General features: G+C 38.4%; 1 protein-coding gene across 2 annotated transcripts in view; it reads left to right on the plus strand.

Moving 5' to 3' along the window:
* The window catches only part of TPK1 (thiamin pyrophosphokinase 1), a 307,128-nt gene that overhangs the window by 239,532 nt on the left and 51,482 nt on the right, over positions 1–16,114 (plus strand). For both annotated transcript variants that reach the window (XM_075142929.1, XM_075142930.1), the window contains one exon: positions 6,589–6,700. In XM_075142929.1, the coding sequence (XP_074999030.1) occupies positions 6,589–6,700 (112 nt within the window). The remainder of the gene's footprint in view (positions 1–6,588; positions 6,701–16,114) is intronic.

A 16,114-nucleotide genomic window follows, 5' to 3' on the forward strand; every position in this document is an offset into this window, starting at 1 on the left:
ATATTATTGTATAGCATATGTTAGTAAACACTGATACGCATTAGGCTTATAACCACACTTTTTCTCTTGCATAGCAATAGAGCCTAAGCACTTTCAAAAAAACAAAACAAAAAAAGCCTGGCACTGTATACTCACACAAAAATTCCGTGTATTCTTACATAGCATAAAGGTGCCTTCCAGCAATACTTAGTAATTCAGTGCTATGAAGAATAAATTGTTTCTTGCCACAAGTTAGGTGAACAATATCCTGCCTTTTAATTTAACTCCCAGGTTTCTCTAATACCAAGGAAAATAGGAGAATGTGGTCTAGATCCTCTGGATTCTTCCCCTGTAGAAATGCACAAAAAAGAATGGGCAGTGACCCTAAAGGTATTATGAACTGGTGGATGGTGAGAAAGATTATGCTGTAATTGTCATTACTTAGGAATTATAGAATATTAGTGCCTTTAGTAAAGGCCCCTCTAGATTGACATTTAACTGCAACATTGCATAATAATTATACAGGCAATATGAAATCTTCAGTAGCTTGTCTACTTTTCACTCTTATCTGCAATCTATTATACTCCATAGTCTCATAAATGGATATAAAGAAAATGGTTCTGATTTTTTTAAGGCATCACTAAAAATGCTAATTAAACCTATAATGATGGGCCTGCTGAGGATAGGGCATGAAATGCACAAGCTCAAGGATAAAATGTCACACTGCGCCAGTGTAAGGCTTGCTTGAATTTAGAGAAGGACCAGCCAGTTCTTGGTTATCATAGTTTCACGCTGCCTTTGTGGTGTGTTTTGCATTGATTTATGATAGACTGAAGAAGTTGTTGTGGAATTCCATTTGCAAGTGGGAAGTTTCAGCAGAATGTGTTTTTCTTTAGGGTAATATTCAGAGCAGAACAAGAATTAGTATTTATGGCATTTGTCAATCTTTAAGATATGTCCGTGAAAAGAAATTAAACCACCCAAACTCCCTTTTAAAGTAGCTTTTGTATTCCCAGATGTCTTATTTGCTTGATAAAGTGTTTTCATCACTTCATTTGTGTGCATGTTAGCAGTGTCTACTCTGCTGGCAGTTTTAACTGCCTGCAGTCTCCAGAGTGAAATACACTTTTGCATTTTTTGCACCTATGATCGCTGTTTTCTTGTCAGTCGTATAGGCTTGACTGCAGAAGATAGAGAGTTGTTTTACTTGCTTATGCTGCAACAGGTATGGGCAAACACGGGATGCACCTACTGTGCTCAGTAAAACATGTCATTGATATTACGTGAGAAGTGTACTCTCAGGAGGGTTTTACTAGGCCTATAGAAAAAGTTCATGTACGAATGTGTGAAACTCTGGGATCATTTGCTTTTTGTGGATAACTTGAACATTAGATATACAGTAGCAACCACTTAAATGTATAACCTCAGGGTATAGTAAATCTTCTCGTTTTAGTGGCATTTACCTCCACAGGGATTTCTTTCTATACCGTTGTCATAAATTGGTTTGAAGCAGATGTGTTCATTAATTGGGTCTAATAATGATTATAATTTATTCTCTCTCTGCTGCCTGGGATTTTCTTCACTATAGAGTCATCATTTTATGAAGTGCTCCTCTTGAAGGGTAGGCTTGGTGGGGCTCTGTCTTGCAAATGACTGATATACTGAAGTCTATCCATTTCAGTACAGGAGCACTACTAACATTTGATAGTAAGGATTGACAGGATTGGGTCCAACATTTTTTAATATTGTTTTGAAGTACAATAAATTTACTGGGTTTTCCGAATGAGTTTAAGCAGTTATTGATAGATTATACATGAGCTTTTAGACTTCTGAGTTTTGGAACTGTGGATACTTTTATTTTCAACAGCCAATATTTTGGCTCAGATAACATTCTATGAATAACATTCATGTAATAGCAACTTGGCACTATGTATATTTGTTTGAAAAGACGATATTTTAAGTTTATAACAAAAGAGCTCTTCTTAAATACATCCTTTTAGAAAAATTGGCTGTATTTATCATGCACAGAATCTCACCCTAAAAGCTTTTATTATTGTTAAGTCAAGCTCTTACCCAACTAATGGTTAGTAGAAATATTTTGGAACTTTGTTTTTACTTTATTGCCAATCATATTTGATTTTAAACATAAACGTTCCCAGCTTGGTTTCATCCTTGTTCCTTTCCTCCTCCTCTCTGCTGCAGTCTTTGGTGATGGTGTTGGTTTCCACCCATTCCCTGAGTCTTTTATCTATATACCATTTTCTGCACCCAGATGTTTATGTACTAAAACAGATTGTGGTTTTTGCCTTTTCCCTGGGTAATGCTATTACATCTGTATTTAGTTTTTTGCTGCTGTTGTTGTTTTCAAGTGTGTGCTGCCATCTATGGAGTAATCGTTGAAATAAAGCTGATGATAGTAAAAGATGTTTTATCAAAAGATTATGGAAAACAAGATCTAGCTAGTGGAGGAGGTATAATAGGGCAGATGGCCAGATCTCAAGAAATCCCATTTCTCTGGGGTTGCAGATCTCACAGCAAGCACAGGTGAAAGTAAACCGTTTAGAAAATCAGCAACTTCTAAGAGTTAAGTTATTCAGTAGATTTATTTATACTGGACAAACTATCAGGACAGCCTGAAAATTAGAATAGGGTTGCTTTGTCCTGTAATCCTGTAAGTCGTTGCTTTTCCTTCCCTGTTACCTTTCACATGTCCTAGTCCTTCAGCAGTTTCCAAGTTCTGTTTATTATATCTTTCTTCATTTATTTTTTAAAGCTTATTTTTAATTCCTTATTATTCCCCAGCATCTTATTAACTGGCTTCATGCCTCTCCCCTGCGTCCAGTTTCAACCTGCCAGGTGCCAGGTTTCCCTCCTTCAGGTCCCTTCAGAATGCAGTACTGAAGATCAGTCCCCATTCTTTCTCTCTTCCATAACATTCTGTTGCTTGGTATCTATTTAGAGTGTACATTTATTGCAATACATTTATTCAAGTTGGTCTGGAAAGCACTTGGAGAAGTAATTTTCTCTGTGCTTTTATGAAGTGCCCATGGGGTATGCATAGAAGCTATCAGCTTTTGTCTTGATACTGTTCATAGGCTTTTCAGCTTGCAAATTTTTGCCTAAGATTGTAGCGCCTTACAGCCTTGGGTAGGGTTAGGTATATCAGTTCCTGGCAATCAGATTTCTATTCATTTGAGTTAGGAGATGTGACAGAGAACAACTATGTCTTCAGGTCTTTCTTTGGCAACAACAGTGTTGGAGTCGGGGTATATTTAACCACTACTGCATAAATGCTTTCTTATAACACAAGACATCAGAATCAAAAGGAAAAGTTTAACCTATATGGATGAAGCATTCTTAAAAATATCTTCTGACATTTTCCTCTTATTGCTGAACTTAGAAATTGATCTTATTTCTCAGCATCAGAGACAAAATGAAGAAAAAAAAATCAATGCAGAAGATTGATCAATGTTTTTCAAAACTGACTTAATAAGATAAAAATCAATGCAGCTGTATTCCTTGCCATTATTTAATCACCAGTATCATTCAAACATGGTAATATTTGATTCTTAAGTTAAATGTGAAAATATTTCAGTTACCTCCTACAGAGGCAAAAAAAACTTGAGGAGGAGGGATTTATTTAGTCAAACTTCGGTTTTCTTTTTAATCCTAATTTTGGGATTTTGAATTCGACAGAAACTGAAAACAGTTTCATATTTTAAGTGCCAGTATATAATTGTTCCTTTAATCACAGAGATTTAAATAGAACAAATTATTACTCGTATTTGCAAATTACAAGCTCTGATCCTCCTTTCCTCCTGCAAATAGCAGCTCCATCTTGCTTGGTTGAAAGATCTGTACTCAAAGACTTGAATATAAGCTTGGGTACCTAATTTCCTCTGTGGCAGACTCCCAGTGCTTTGACGTCAGAGCCTTACTGTACAAATGCATTGGCTGATTAATCTTTTTTGGCAAAAATAAGCAGGTCTTTGGGGTCTTTTGTTTGTTTTTTTTTCCCCCCAATTACCATTTCCCTTTTCTATTCCCACTGTCCCCAATAATATTAAGATCCCTTACTGATTTATGTAAAGAAAAGTCTTAAAAACTGTCTTGTGTAATATCAGTGAAACAATCTCTAAGCCGTGAGTTTGGCTTAACAGTTGAGAGGTTTTTTAAAAAATAATTTGCATTTTAATATCTCAATTCCTGTTTACTTGCTGTCTTGGGTTTAGCCCTTTGGGCTCCTAGTTTGAAATTTCTCTTAACAACTGAGGGCTAGAAGATGTCCTTTTAGGGAAGAAAGTCAAGATTCTCACATAATCACTGGGAAGTATGAACTGAGATTTTTAGGGAAGTATCAGACAGTGAAAGACTCCTGATAAAATCCTAGATATTGGTGAGGGTCTGGTAATGACGTCTTTTGTTTTAAAGATTTATTTCATGAGAACAGAAAGACAGATTTCTGCATAAATGTCTTATTGAATTGAATCCCTATCTGTAAGCTGGGCCAGAATGTCACAAAATAGGAAATGCAAACCTAATAGTAGGTAGACACAGTCTTTGAGAATACAGGATTTAATGAGGTTCTCTGGTGGGCCAGTTACTTTTACCTTTCTTTTTCATATTCCTTAACGGGTTGGTAAATGTAGTGAGTTTGCAACTCTCCTCGAGTAGCTCTGAGCAGCGATATGTACAGTCATTGGGAACACAGTCCCACCGCTTCATTCCCTCCTCCATAATAAACTTCATTATAGACAATATCTGTGATCACATAACGAGAGAGCTTGTACTTGTTTCTCTCCTCTCTCTTTCCTCATTCCTCCATACTGCGAGAGAGAAGTAGCATGGCATATTGCATAGCTAAAAGGTTATCAAGCCTGAATTTGTTACACCTCTGAATTTGGCAGGCAAGCGTTCACAACCACTATAGAAATACATGGCTTATCACCACATGAAGCTGGACACCCTGAGAAGATAGATGATATTGGATTGGTTTTCTTGTTGCTCTGCAAACAATCAAACAGGCTTAAGCTATGCAATCTGATACTCCCTAATTGACAGCTTTTCCAAGGTTCATTTGTTAACTGAGAGCATGACATGTATTGAAATTGTTTCTTCATAATGCATTTGGCATTAACAGGAGAAGCTGTCGAATGCCTCAGACATCAACATCTCAGCAATAAGATACTTCGCCTCCAGTTTTCACTTTCTAACTAGTGACTTTATATTTGCAAGGGCATTTGGAATGAGTATACAAGAGGACAGGACATCAGAAAAAAGCTTAAATACATTCCCCAAAAGGAAATCTGTGAGAAAGTATTTTTGCTGCTTGGGACATTTACCTGAGTTTTATGGTTCAACTGTTCTTTTTTCTTTTGGTATAAAACCTTGGTGTCTCGCTTAACAAAGTGCTTGCTGAATACTCATTGGGTTTCCGAGGGTTCTTTTATTTTGGTAGATTAATAAATAGGCTTATCTGATTTTATTTATAGTGATGAAGAATTTCTGTGTAAAAGACATGCTCAAGGGTTTAACTTGCTTGTGCGTCCACAAGAGAAAAAAGTAAAACCCCAAAGAAACCTCTATTTCAAAGAATCCTAACCTTCCCCCAGATGAAGCCCATGTTTGTTTGAAAGAATAAACTACCTGTGTAGAAGAGACCAGAGGATGATTTCTCCACTGATCTTGTCACTGTTTTGCATTTGCTGTTTTCTTGTAGCTCGTTTCATAAACACTTTCTTAGTTTCTTAGAACAAATTGTGCCAGAACTCTAACATTCAGTTTGGTTTTTTTTTATTCTGTAAGAGATTTCCACTATCTACTCTTCCTGCAACTGTTCATATGCTGATACCTGGCAAGATGTTCACACAGGGTCTGTAAATACTAATTAAGAGCTTGGTCACAAATCCATCATCATTAATAGCTGCTGCTTCTTCTGCATCCCACGAACTTGATAGTTACAAGATAAATTTATCTCAGATGTACAAAAAATGTGTTTTAATTTCACTTTGTTGTCCTTACTTGGTGTAAGCATGTAATTCTAAACATTTAGGTTAATTTCTCTAGCACCTACTTAAGTTTCTGCACGTATTCTTCCTTCTGGGAAGAGTACATGCCTGAAGAAGTACATGAAATTTTACAGGTGTTGTCAAAATAATGAAGGAGTTTCAGTGGTGCTTTGACTAGCATTATTTGGGAAGTGAAACACAGCTGTTCAGATGAGGAAAAAATGAATGAATGGGTCAGGACGCCTTCATTTCACAGGAATAAAGAGCCTAGCTTTGACAGAAGTGCCTCTTCAAAAAATGCCAGGGAAGAATGAGCAAAGCCAGATTCTGCTCAGAAAAGCCCAGAAACAAACTTTTTGAAAGCCCTGAGGTCTGGAACCTAAGCAGACGTCTTTCCTCCCTCTGTAAACATCAACAACCTGAATTCCTGCAGCCAAATATTCCTGAGCCTCTGGGGGACATTCTGGACCTGTCTCCATCGAAGTACTTTCTGTTTTATTTGTGGTCTGTTGGCAAATGCCGTCTGGGTCCCTGGCTCCTGAGCACTGACTCCAGAGGCTTGTCTGCCTCTGTCTGACACTTGTCTGACACTGTCTTGCAGGGCAAGCACAAGCTGCGTGTGGACACGGGACTGGAAGGCGACTGGTGTGGCCTCATCCCCATCGGGAACTCCTGCGAGAGCGTGACCACGACGGGCCTCAGGTGGAACCTCAGTAAGTCAGACGCCTCCGGGACGGTGGGTTTGACGTTATCCTAACCGCACATTTACACCAGCCTTACCGGTGCTGAAGGGCCTTACGTGTTCGAAGGTGGAACATGGCATTGAATCCCTGTCAGGCCATTTTTTTCTAGAAATGAAGTTTTTTTAAAAAAAAAAAAAGATAAATACTTTTAAACCTGAGATATCGCAGGCGGAAACATGTTTGCCATTTGGGAGTCATTGTGCTGTTTAAATAGAACATTTGTTGAGGTCATGATACATTACCATCTTGATACATTGCCCTCCAGGGAGGGGAAGCTGCGAGTGCCTAAACTCCTGGTTATAAGCCATAAAGTTACAACAGACAAATAATAATGTGATACAGATTATTAAAGCTACCTCACTTCCCCTGAACTGCTTCATGTATATTGTCTGTTTGTCAACTCTGAATGAATAGATATTTTTTCTTATTTTAAAGTGGGAAAAGGTGCATTTGATCTAGAACAGGGACATTTATCTGCAGAGAAAGGAGGTTTCTTGACCAGAAAAAATTGAAACAGTCGTCATCCTCCTGCCCCCTCATCCCACACTGAGTCATTCAGGATGTGTTTACTCAGGAAAATAATGGGATATTTTAGATGAAGATTCATTAAAACTTAAGGGAAGCAAAGCAATAATGGAGAGGCTCTGGTCTTGCAGTCTGATTTACACGGCCAGACTTTAGAGCCATCCCACGTAGAAAAGGCATGTGGTTCTCACAGTTTGCAGTGCAGTGCCCTCGCTAGCTAATAATTAATCTGAGGTTGACCCACTGTGCCAGCCAGCAGCTCATGTACTCGTCTAGGGAGTGTCTTGTTCCACTGAGGGTTTGAGCATGTGCAGTTAAGGAGGTGGTAGGCATTAGTAGCTTGCTAAGGATAAAAGATATAAATATGGCATTAATTTCAAGACTTGTCAGGTGAAGAGCTGTCTGGCTGGTCATGTTTTCATCATTTTAAACTGGATTGTAAGAACTGAATGTGTTGTGTAAGGGACGTTCTCTTAATTTGAAAGAGTCAAATATTTTCATTTGTTCTGGTAAGTACAGTTGACAAGTAAGGTGCTGAATCTTCATCTGCTCATCTCCTGTTGTGCAATGAATGCTGTGGCCTGTTGTACTGAGAGACTACTCATTTCTCCATAAACCTTCTGTCCTCCAGAGTGAGGTGAAAGAAGCTCAAAGCAGCCCCACGTTAATGAAGGGAGCATCTCTGAAGCCTGTGTCGCTTTGCAAAAGGCTCCTGTGTGGATCAAAATGTGGTAGATGCTGTAAGGTTGCAGTCCTTTCTTGTGGTTTTGATTATTAGTTTAAAAAACAAGTTATTTTTCAGATGCATTTTTCAGAATTTTTTTTGAGTTTAATGACATAAATTTCATCAGATTTACAAGGTGCTCATTAGAAAGATGGTAATTTTAAAGGTGGTCTGTCTGCTCCCACAAATGACATGGCTTTGTTACTACTAAATGATGATTGCCTGATCTGCTAAAGCTAAGGAGAAAGGGGTTACTAGTATAGCTGTGCCAGCTGGAGGGGAACGCAGTGGGAAGTGCAATGGTAACAAATAGTAAGTTTGTATCTAGGATTGGGTTGAGATATCAGTTTCTTTGATGTTTATCATTCTAGTTGTGCTGTAATAAACTTCTTCAGGTTAGTTAGAGGCATAGCTAGATATGGACCTACAAGGATTTTTATTACACTTAATTTGGTCTTTTTTTTCCTTTTTCTGGGAGACAAAAAGGTATTTAAGTGACCGTTTCCTACTTGTTTCATGTTAACATGATACCACCATCTCTGCCTCTCCCAGTCCTTGTTGCTGTCTGTTTCCAAGAGGAAACCTCAGACCTTTACAGTGTTTTCCTTAGTGATGTGTACAGTGCACCCCATTACAGGCTACACTTCCAGTTTCAGTATTCATGTTTCTCACAGGTCGTAGTTCCTTCATTTATTTCTCTGCATTATCATCACAGATATATAAAAACAAAAATGATCTGGTCTTCCTTGAAGATGTTTAATCTATCTGAGACACCAAGGTCATTACAACCTGAAACTGCTCTTGTGCCCAAATGACTAGAACTAACCTTTACTCATCCAAATACAGATTTTGAATCAGGTTATTGTTCAGATACTGATAAAACAAATTAAAGTGTAGTTGCATCCCCCCAAAAGGAAACCAATATCTCAAATACAGCATATGGTTAGTTGTGACTTGGTTGGATTTTTTCCCTAATAAATAAGCCTTACATTCAGAAAACCTAAGTTTGATATTAGCTTTCATTGTGTTCATGACTTCTGTGCTGCCTGTAGTTTTGCAGTTACTTTTAAAAATGTTAGTCCTTCTGTAAATTGTGATGGAGAAGCAAAGGCTCACCTGGGAAGAAAAGGGAATGAGAAGATACTGAAGTGTGACATGGATATCAGCATTGCTGCTGATGGCTGGCACTGGCAGAGCTTTCCCTGTTGGTTTGTTAATGGCACTCTGAGCACACACATTCATAAACGTCAATGAATAAAATGGTTTGGTTATAAATTCATTTTCATATGTAAATCATGAAAGAAATGGCAATTTTAAGCCAAACATGACATGCAAGGCCTTTTTCTCCAGTTTGTTATGGAATTAATTGAATATGACCTAACAAGTTTGATTTAAGGAGTAATTTTTGAGTCCTCAAAATATTTGTTTTAAATGTCTGGATGATAAACTGATTTGAGAATTTTATTTCTGTCTGAACAGTCAAAAATGATGCGTTAGGTGAGAGGGGAGCCCTCATTTTTGCAAACACTAATTTCCAGCAACTCAAAATCCAAATAACACTGCATTACAAGAAAGAGCTGGCTTTGCATCGAGGTTTTTAATGTTTAACACTGATGTCTGTCTGAACATATCTAGATTACTCTGCTAATTAAAATTTGTAAAACCTTCAAGGGGTAGTCAGATGTTGTCTGTGTCTAATCTACAGGTCCTGTCAAGAGACTTCAGAGCCTCTGAATAGAAAAAGGCAAGGATAAATACTTAAGACAGAAGCTGTATTGGGGTTGAGAGTAGGCTACCAAAGGTCTCATTTCAATGGCTGAATCAGATAAACCTGAAGTCTGTAAACTATTCTGCCAGCAGAGAAACAATGATGTCTTGGTTATATTTTTAATATTGCAGAATTCAGTATTTTTTGTGTGTCTGTGTGAAGATGCAACATGTCTGCATGCTTTTATGCATGCTTATCTTACCTTAGTTATTTGCTAGCACTTGGCACAAACAGAACTTTCATTTATTTTAGTTCTCATCTTATGGGTGAAAGAACTTGGCGAAGAAAGTGGAAAATTGATTAGAGAAAATATTTTTTATCCATACTTGCCTATTGTGCAGCACACATTCAGAACACATTATAAACATATTCTTTCCACTCCCAAAGGGATACAGATCTTTTCTCTATTAAAATCTGATTTACAGCACAGGAATCAGATAATGCTTTATCTGATTTGACTCACCTGGCTGCTTGCTAATAACAGCTCCCATGTCTAATAAATAAATAACGAAAAATCCAATAACACCAGAATTACCCAGCATTCTTCATTAGGTCCTCAGTGATGCTTTCATGGAAGGTGAATAAGAATGAAGGTAGAAATCAGCTGCACTATTCATCATAGAAGAGGTTGGAGGGTAGTGGTAGGCTTTTCTAAGTAATGGTTCCTTTTCTAGGACATTACTGTAGAAAATAATCTTGCCAACTAACTTACTCTTCATCCCTATGGCCTTTGATATGCTGTATATCATACCTGTACTGAAAATGCCGGCATATATATTTATATAAACTGTGTATGTATGTGATTGTGCTTTCCAGATAATTTTCATGCAAATTTGCTTCTTTAGGCAGGAAGTTAAGTTGCCGTAAAATGCTACCATTCAAAAGAGTGCCACTGCCATTTCACTTCAAAAGGCAATAGCAGTAACAACAAGAGCAAGACCTTTCTCTAACTGTAGCAACTGTAGCACCCACTGATTACTAACTTCACAGGTAGATAAACAGGATCCAAAATCTTTTTGATGCTGCTTACATTGTTAGTAAAATTGAAAGGTTTACACTGTTTTTTTCACTGTTTTACTTCATTGGAGTTTTTTTTAACATTGTGTTGTGAATGGAACAAAAAGATTACAAAAGCAGTGGGGTTTCATGTCTTAGGAGAAATGCAGAGTCAAAAAGACAAAAGAAAATAAGTAAGTCTCTCCTTAAAAAAAAGTCAGAGAGTGAGAGACTATTCTGGAAAAGGCTGTAAATTAAGATGGACAGGTATCTGTGTGCTAGTGAAGCTGTTTGTATAAGCACTCTGTAACCTGTTTCATAACAAGTATAGTTTATATGGCACTTTTTGCTGCCCCAGTTCATCCTGACTAAGGCAAACTAAGCTGCGCTCCCAGGAGTAGCTGTTTTCAGTGACAGAGTAAAAAGCTTCACAGCTGGATTCCCCTCTCCTCTGCTTTCCTCTCCTTCCCTCCCTTCTCATGTTCTTCACTGGTAGAAGATGCCCAGTCCATCAACTGGAATCTATCTTCAGAGCTTCAGTGATGTATTTTTTCCCTTATTACAGCTCTAAGACCCTGGGTAGGGTGGGGTGACAGAAATGATGCTGCTGCTCCCAAAGCTTCAGGCATTTTTGACCTTTTGTGAGCTATTTGCCTGCAGGAGTGCTGCTGTCTGCCTTCCAGGGTCACGTCATTTATTACAACGTGTGGCCTGCTGAAATACTTTTCCAATAAAGCAGATGTTCTGATGGTGGCAGCCTGGCATCCCACTGGTTTACTGCAAGTCAGCAAAAGCAACAATGAGGGCATTGCTTAGCGTTGCGTGAAATGATTTCAAACCAAAAAGACCATTTGGCTTACGTTAAAGGACTGATGAACACAGAGCTCAGTGGGCCCCTAAAGCTGTATTTGCATTTTTTTCCTGAACAGCAGCTTGAAAACTCAGTCAAACTTTGTGAAGGGGCTTGGAATGGGGATTTGAGGTCACACGTTCAGTCCATCTCCACGTATTTTAATGAATGTTTGGAATTAGTGGGAGGAAGATTTGGTTCCAGTTCTTCTTTAGCAGGGTAGCAGGGTCCTGGCATTCAGTTTGGGAAGGCTGCTTTAAGGTGATAAAGAGATATGCTCTTCCAGATCACACTGTTGGGGCAACATTACTGCTGTAGGACTCCACTTATGGAAAGATTCATGTGAGTACCTTAGTTCTGAACTAGCTCAAACCACTTCCAGCGGTAAGTTTAGCCCAGCTGGATGGCCATCTTTAATGGGACATATAGGGACTGTATATATGATCCCTCCATACAGCAGTAATAGGCAGTAATTGCCAAGAAGGCGTAGAATAAAAAAAACTCAGAGAGACTTCTCCAGCGCAGCTGTGCACAGAGCGGATGGCTCTCCACAACCTAAGTAATACCATCCTGAAGTAAACTGGAAACATTTATGTCTAGCTATATTGCTGTGGCACATTGCAACTATGGAAACTAATTTCATTATTAATATAGAGGTGAGAGGGTTGTCAAGAGAGCAAAATGCTCTTCTTTCCCTTGCATCCCCTCTGTCACTTCAGTCCCTCCTGCTAATGGAAATGTGACCTGGAGCTATAAGGAAATAGGTGCTCTGCTTCAGCCCAGCTTTGGTGCAGATAATCCTCAACTCTCTGGTGGCAGTAGATTGGTGAGAATACTAAAGACGCATGAAAATCTAAAGCAACCTACTGCTGCTGAAGGATATGAGTTGAGACAAAGCACCTTTCTGGGGAAGAGGGAGATCTGCAGGGAGCCAGAGAGCTACCATTTAGATTGGTGGGGGTCCAGAGTAATTCTGTGGATTTCAGCGGTGGCTCTGAATTTTCATCAGTGCGTGCGGGGGCAGAATTTGTCCAAGAAAGAGACCTTTGAGTTTATACTAAAGACATTTAACCCTAAAGGCATTCTCATCAGTCAACCTGCCATATGGATACTGGGAAATCATCTCATTTAGACAATGGCAGACGGAAAGCTGAAACATAATGGTGTACTTGAATGAAAATCAGTGAAAAATTGGCCAGAGTACAAATGCTCGTTTGTCATATCCCTTGCAAATATACTTTAATTGTTTTCATATTTAAATGCCCAGAATCAGCCATAATAAATGTAAATGTCACACTGCCGAGAGATTTCCAAAAACGAGGAAGCTCTCTGAGGCATGTGGTGAGTTATTGCCAGTTCCCAACATCTCTGCAGAACCACAAAAGGGCAAGGACCGGTAGGAGGACAAATCAATCACGTCTGGCTAGAGTCTCCCAGAGTTAAAAAATGAGATGCATTTGTCTGTGGTGACTCAGTTAATGAACAAGTGTGCTGTTTAGATTGTTGGGGGGTTGTTCAAGTAGGTAGGCATTACTGTTAAGAATTGACTCCTCCTTTCCAATTTGTTTACAGACCTTTTGGTTCTGTTTATTTTTAGTACATACTGGTGTATGTGATTGATCTCTTCTCCCCAAAAACGTGACACTGAGGGAAATTATTTCCTCTGCAGTGATCTATTCCTGTACCTTAATGACAAACAGTTGTGGCTATTCCCTCTACAGTGTCTCAATTCTTCATTCGCTGCTCCCTTTGTAAATGTTTTGCACATTGTATCTGAGGGGGCCCTGCTGTCTCCCAGTTTTTGCCTCTAGATGTTTGTGGAAAAGAAGAGGTAGATTTTTCCTTGCTCTTATATGAAGTTCTGGAGAGGACAAAAGTCTGTTGGATGTCATCACTGACTTTTGTTGTATACTTCTAAAAAGTTATGTTTTGGCTGTAAGTTGTTTATGACATCCTGATATGTAATTAATAAGCTTTTAACAACTGACTGTAGTGAGTGTGCTCTGGAACTATTAATTTTAGACGTACATACCAATTACAGGTGAGTTGGAAAATACAAATTTCTGATAGATTAATACATGTCTCGCTGTAGAAGCAGCTATGGCTTTTTTTGGGCAGCAAACACACATGAGGGAGTCAGGGCAACAGCAGGAAGGGGAAGAAAAAAGAGAGACAGAGTGGCAAAACTGGGATGTGAGGAGATCGCATTTGAGATTGAAACATGTTTTGGAGAGAAGAAAGGGCAGATAACATCAAAATGTGGGAAGATATGAAAATACAGATTGAGAAAATCAGAACAGAGGTGTTTTAAGTAGACAGTTGACATCTTCCCTTCTGAAGCACTGAATTGAGACCAAAATTTCTCGGTCTTGTTATTTCTCTGCTGTTAGCAATATCCCTCGTTTTCCACTGCTGTCCAGGTACAACAACCTACTTCTACTGTCAATAAACTGGTCAGCTCAAGTGATGCAGGTCTGCCCACAGGATCTGCCTGGGTATTGATCCAACAGCAGAAGATGGCATTAGACATTTGATTTGAAAACAAGAAGGAAAACTCTTTACTTGCACTCTTATGGCTACCAATTCAAGACTCTGAAATTAGAGAAAACCAGAAACAGAGAAATAAAATTAAGTACTGTTTTTGGATGTAATCGTGCTTATAGATTTAGGATACCGGCATCATTCAGTGTCCCAGGCGTATTCTCTGGGAATGAATCTGGAGCCGTAGTTGAAGATGCAGATGTGTACAACCTCAGCCTCTCCCACTGCAGAAACTGAGATACCTGGGAGGAATAAGGTGAAGTACTGCTGATTTTCTTGTGGTTCAGGCAGTTGATTGTCTGGAGTTTTTACTCTATGCAAGTACTTCAGCTACTTGCAAGTTAGCCGTTCATTTCTCTTAGCACTCGAGCTGAGCTCTCAGCACCCTGACGTTCCTGAGAGCTCTGCCTTGGTCCTGTAAAGCACAGGATACTCCAAAATGAAAGCTGTGGTATCATCTTTAAGATACCCACTTTTGACATTAATGTGTCTGTGCCTTTGCTCTGGAACAGTTTAACAGGTGCAATGGCATTATCAATTCTGTTGTAATGAGCAACATACAGAAGCCTGTGAGGAATTTAATATGCATGCATTCAATGCAGTTTAAATCTATGCAGTAAATAGGGCATAAAGACCTATGATGAATCAGGACTCAAAGTGTGTCAGTTAAGACAATACTGTTTACTGAAAGAGTCTGGCCTGCTTGGTTAATGTGACTGTATAATTAAAGGATGAAAGCTAAAGAACCTGAATTAAAATTTGACAGGCAAACTTTAATTCTAGCATCCAGTCAGCTCTCAAGTCCATGACTTTGCAGCCTTAGCATTTCTTAAGAGTCATCTTCCATATGTATTATGTCCAAATGACTGTGGCTCCATGTACTATTAACAGGTAACTCCATGTAGCATGTCACATTGTATCAATACAAGTCTAGGTCAGTATGTGGTAGCTGAGTTTCCTGTGTTACCTACATTTTGAAGCTTTTCCTTCTTTTTAATAAGAAAATATTGATAAAACCAATGAAATCTTTCAAACAAGTCCAAATATTTTTAGGATATTTTAAGTGAGTGGTGATATATGTCATAAAACCAATAGTAAATCCAAATAAATGGGGGTGGAATGGATGTAAAGAGATCTTACAATCTGTATACCTTTCCTGAAAAACCTAAAAAAAGGTTCCTCTTCATAAGTTTTCAGTGTTGGGGTGTTCCTTCATAACAGCTTCTTCAGAAAGTCTGCTCCAATTAGAATTTTTTTTTCCTTTCTGTATTCTGCGGATACAGTATGTGATAAGTATAGTCTCATTCTGTTAAGCATTAGAACACAGCATTTGTAATCTAATTGCCAATAAGAAATCTCAGAATTGTACGTTTAGGTTTCCCAAGCGTAGGGCGTAACTCTGTCATTTACACAGGCACGAGCAATACCACTGTATCACTGCTGATTGGCATGCCACTTAATGATGCTGTTTATAAGACAATTTTCTAATCAACTGCGTGAACACTCATCAGGAGCTTGCTTCTTGATTTAAAGCAGAGGAGTTGGAGAGAAAGATAGGGTTTGTTTTGCTTATAAAAACAAACCGGGGAAAAAGTTATAAAGAGAAATATCAGGGGTTTTTTTTCCATTCTATAAAGCGTTGGTACAGTAAAAAAAAAAAAAAGGCAAAGCACAAGTATAGAGAGCTTTGATATCATGAATCTGAATTATTCATTTAAAAGCTCAATGCAGAATTAAAAGCTATGGCGTGAATGAGTCAGTATTCTTCATGGCATTTCCTTCATGTATTTTGAAATTGGATGATGATAGCTTAAATGTTAACATTCTGGTTTTTAACAGGTGTTATATTTCCAATCATCGTTTAATAATGATTATGTGATTTGATATTGTAGATAGTCTGTTGGGTCTAGTCAGTTGAAGCTGAAGTATGGTCAGTTTTACATTCGTTTCACATACCAAATTTTAGTTTTCGTCCCAATA

The sequence above is a fragment of the Calonectris borealis genome, chromosome 2 (assembly GCF_964195595.1).
Source record: "Calonectris borealis chromosome 2, bCalBor7.hap1.2, whole genome shotgun sequence".
Taxonomy (NCBI): domain Eukaryota; kingdom Metazoa; phylum Chordata; class Aves; order Procellariiformes; family Procellariidae; genus Calonectris; species Calonectris borealis.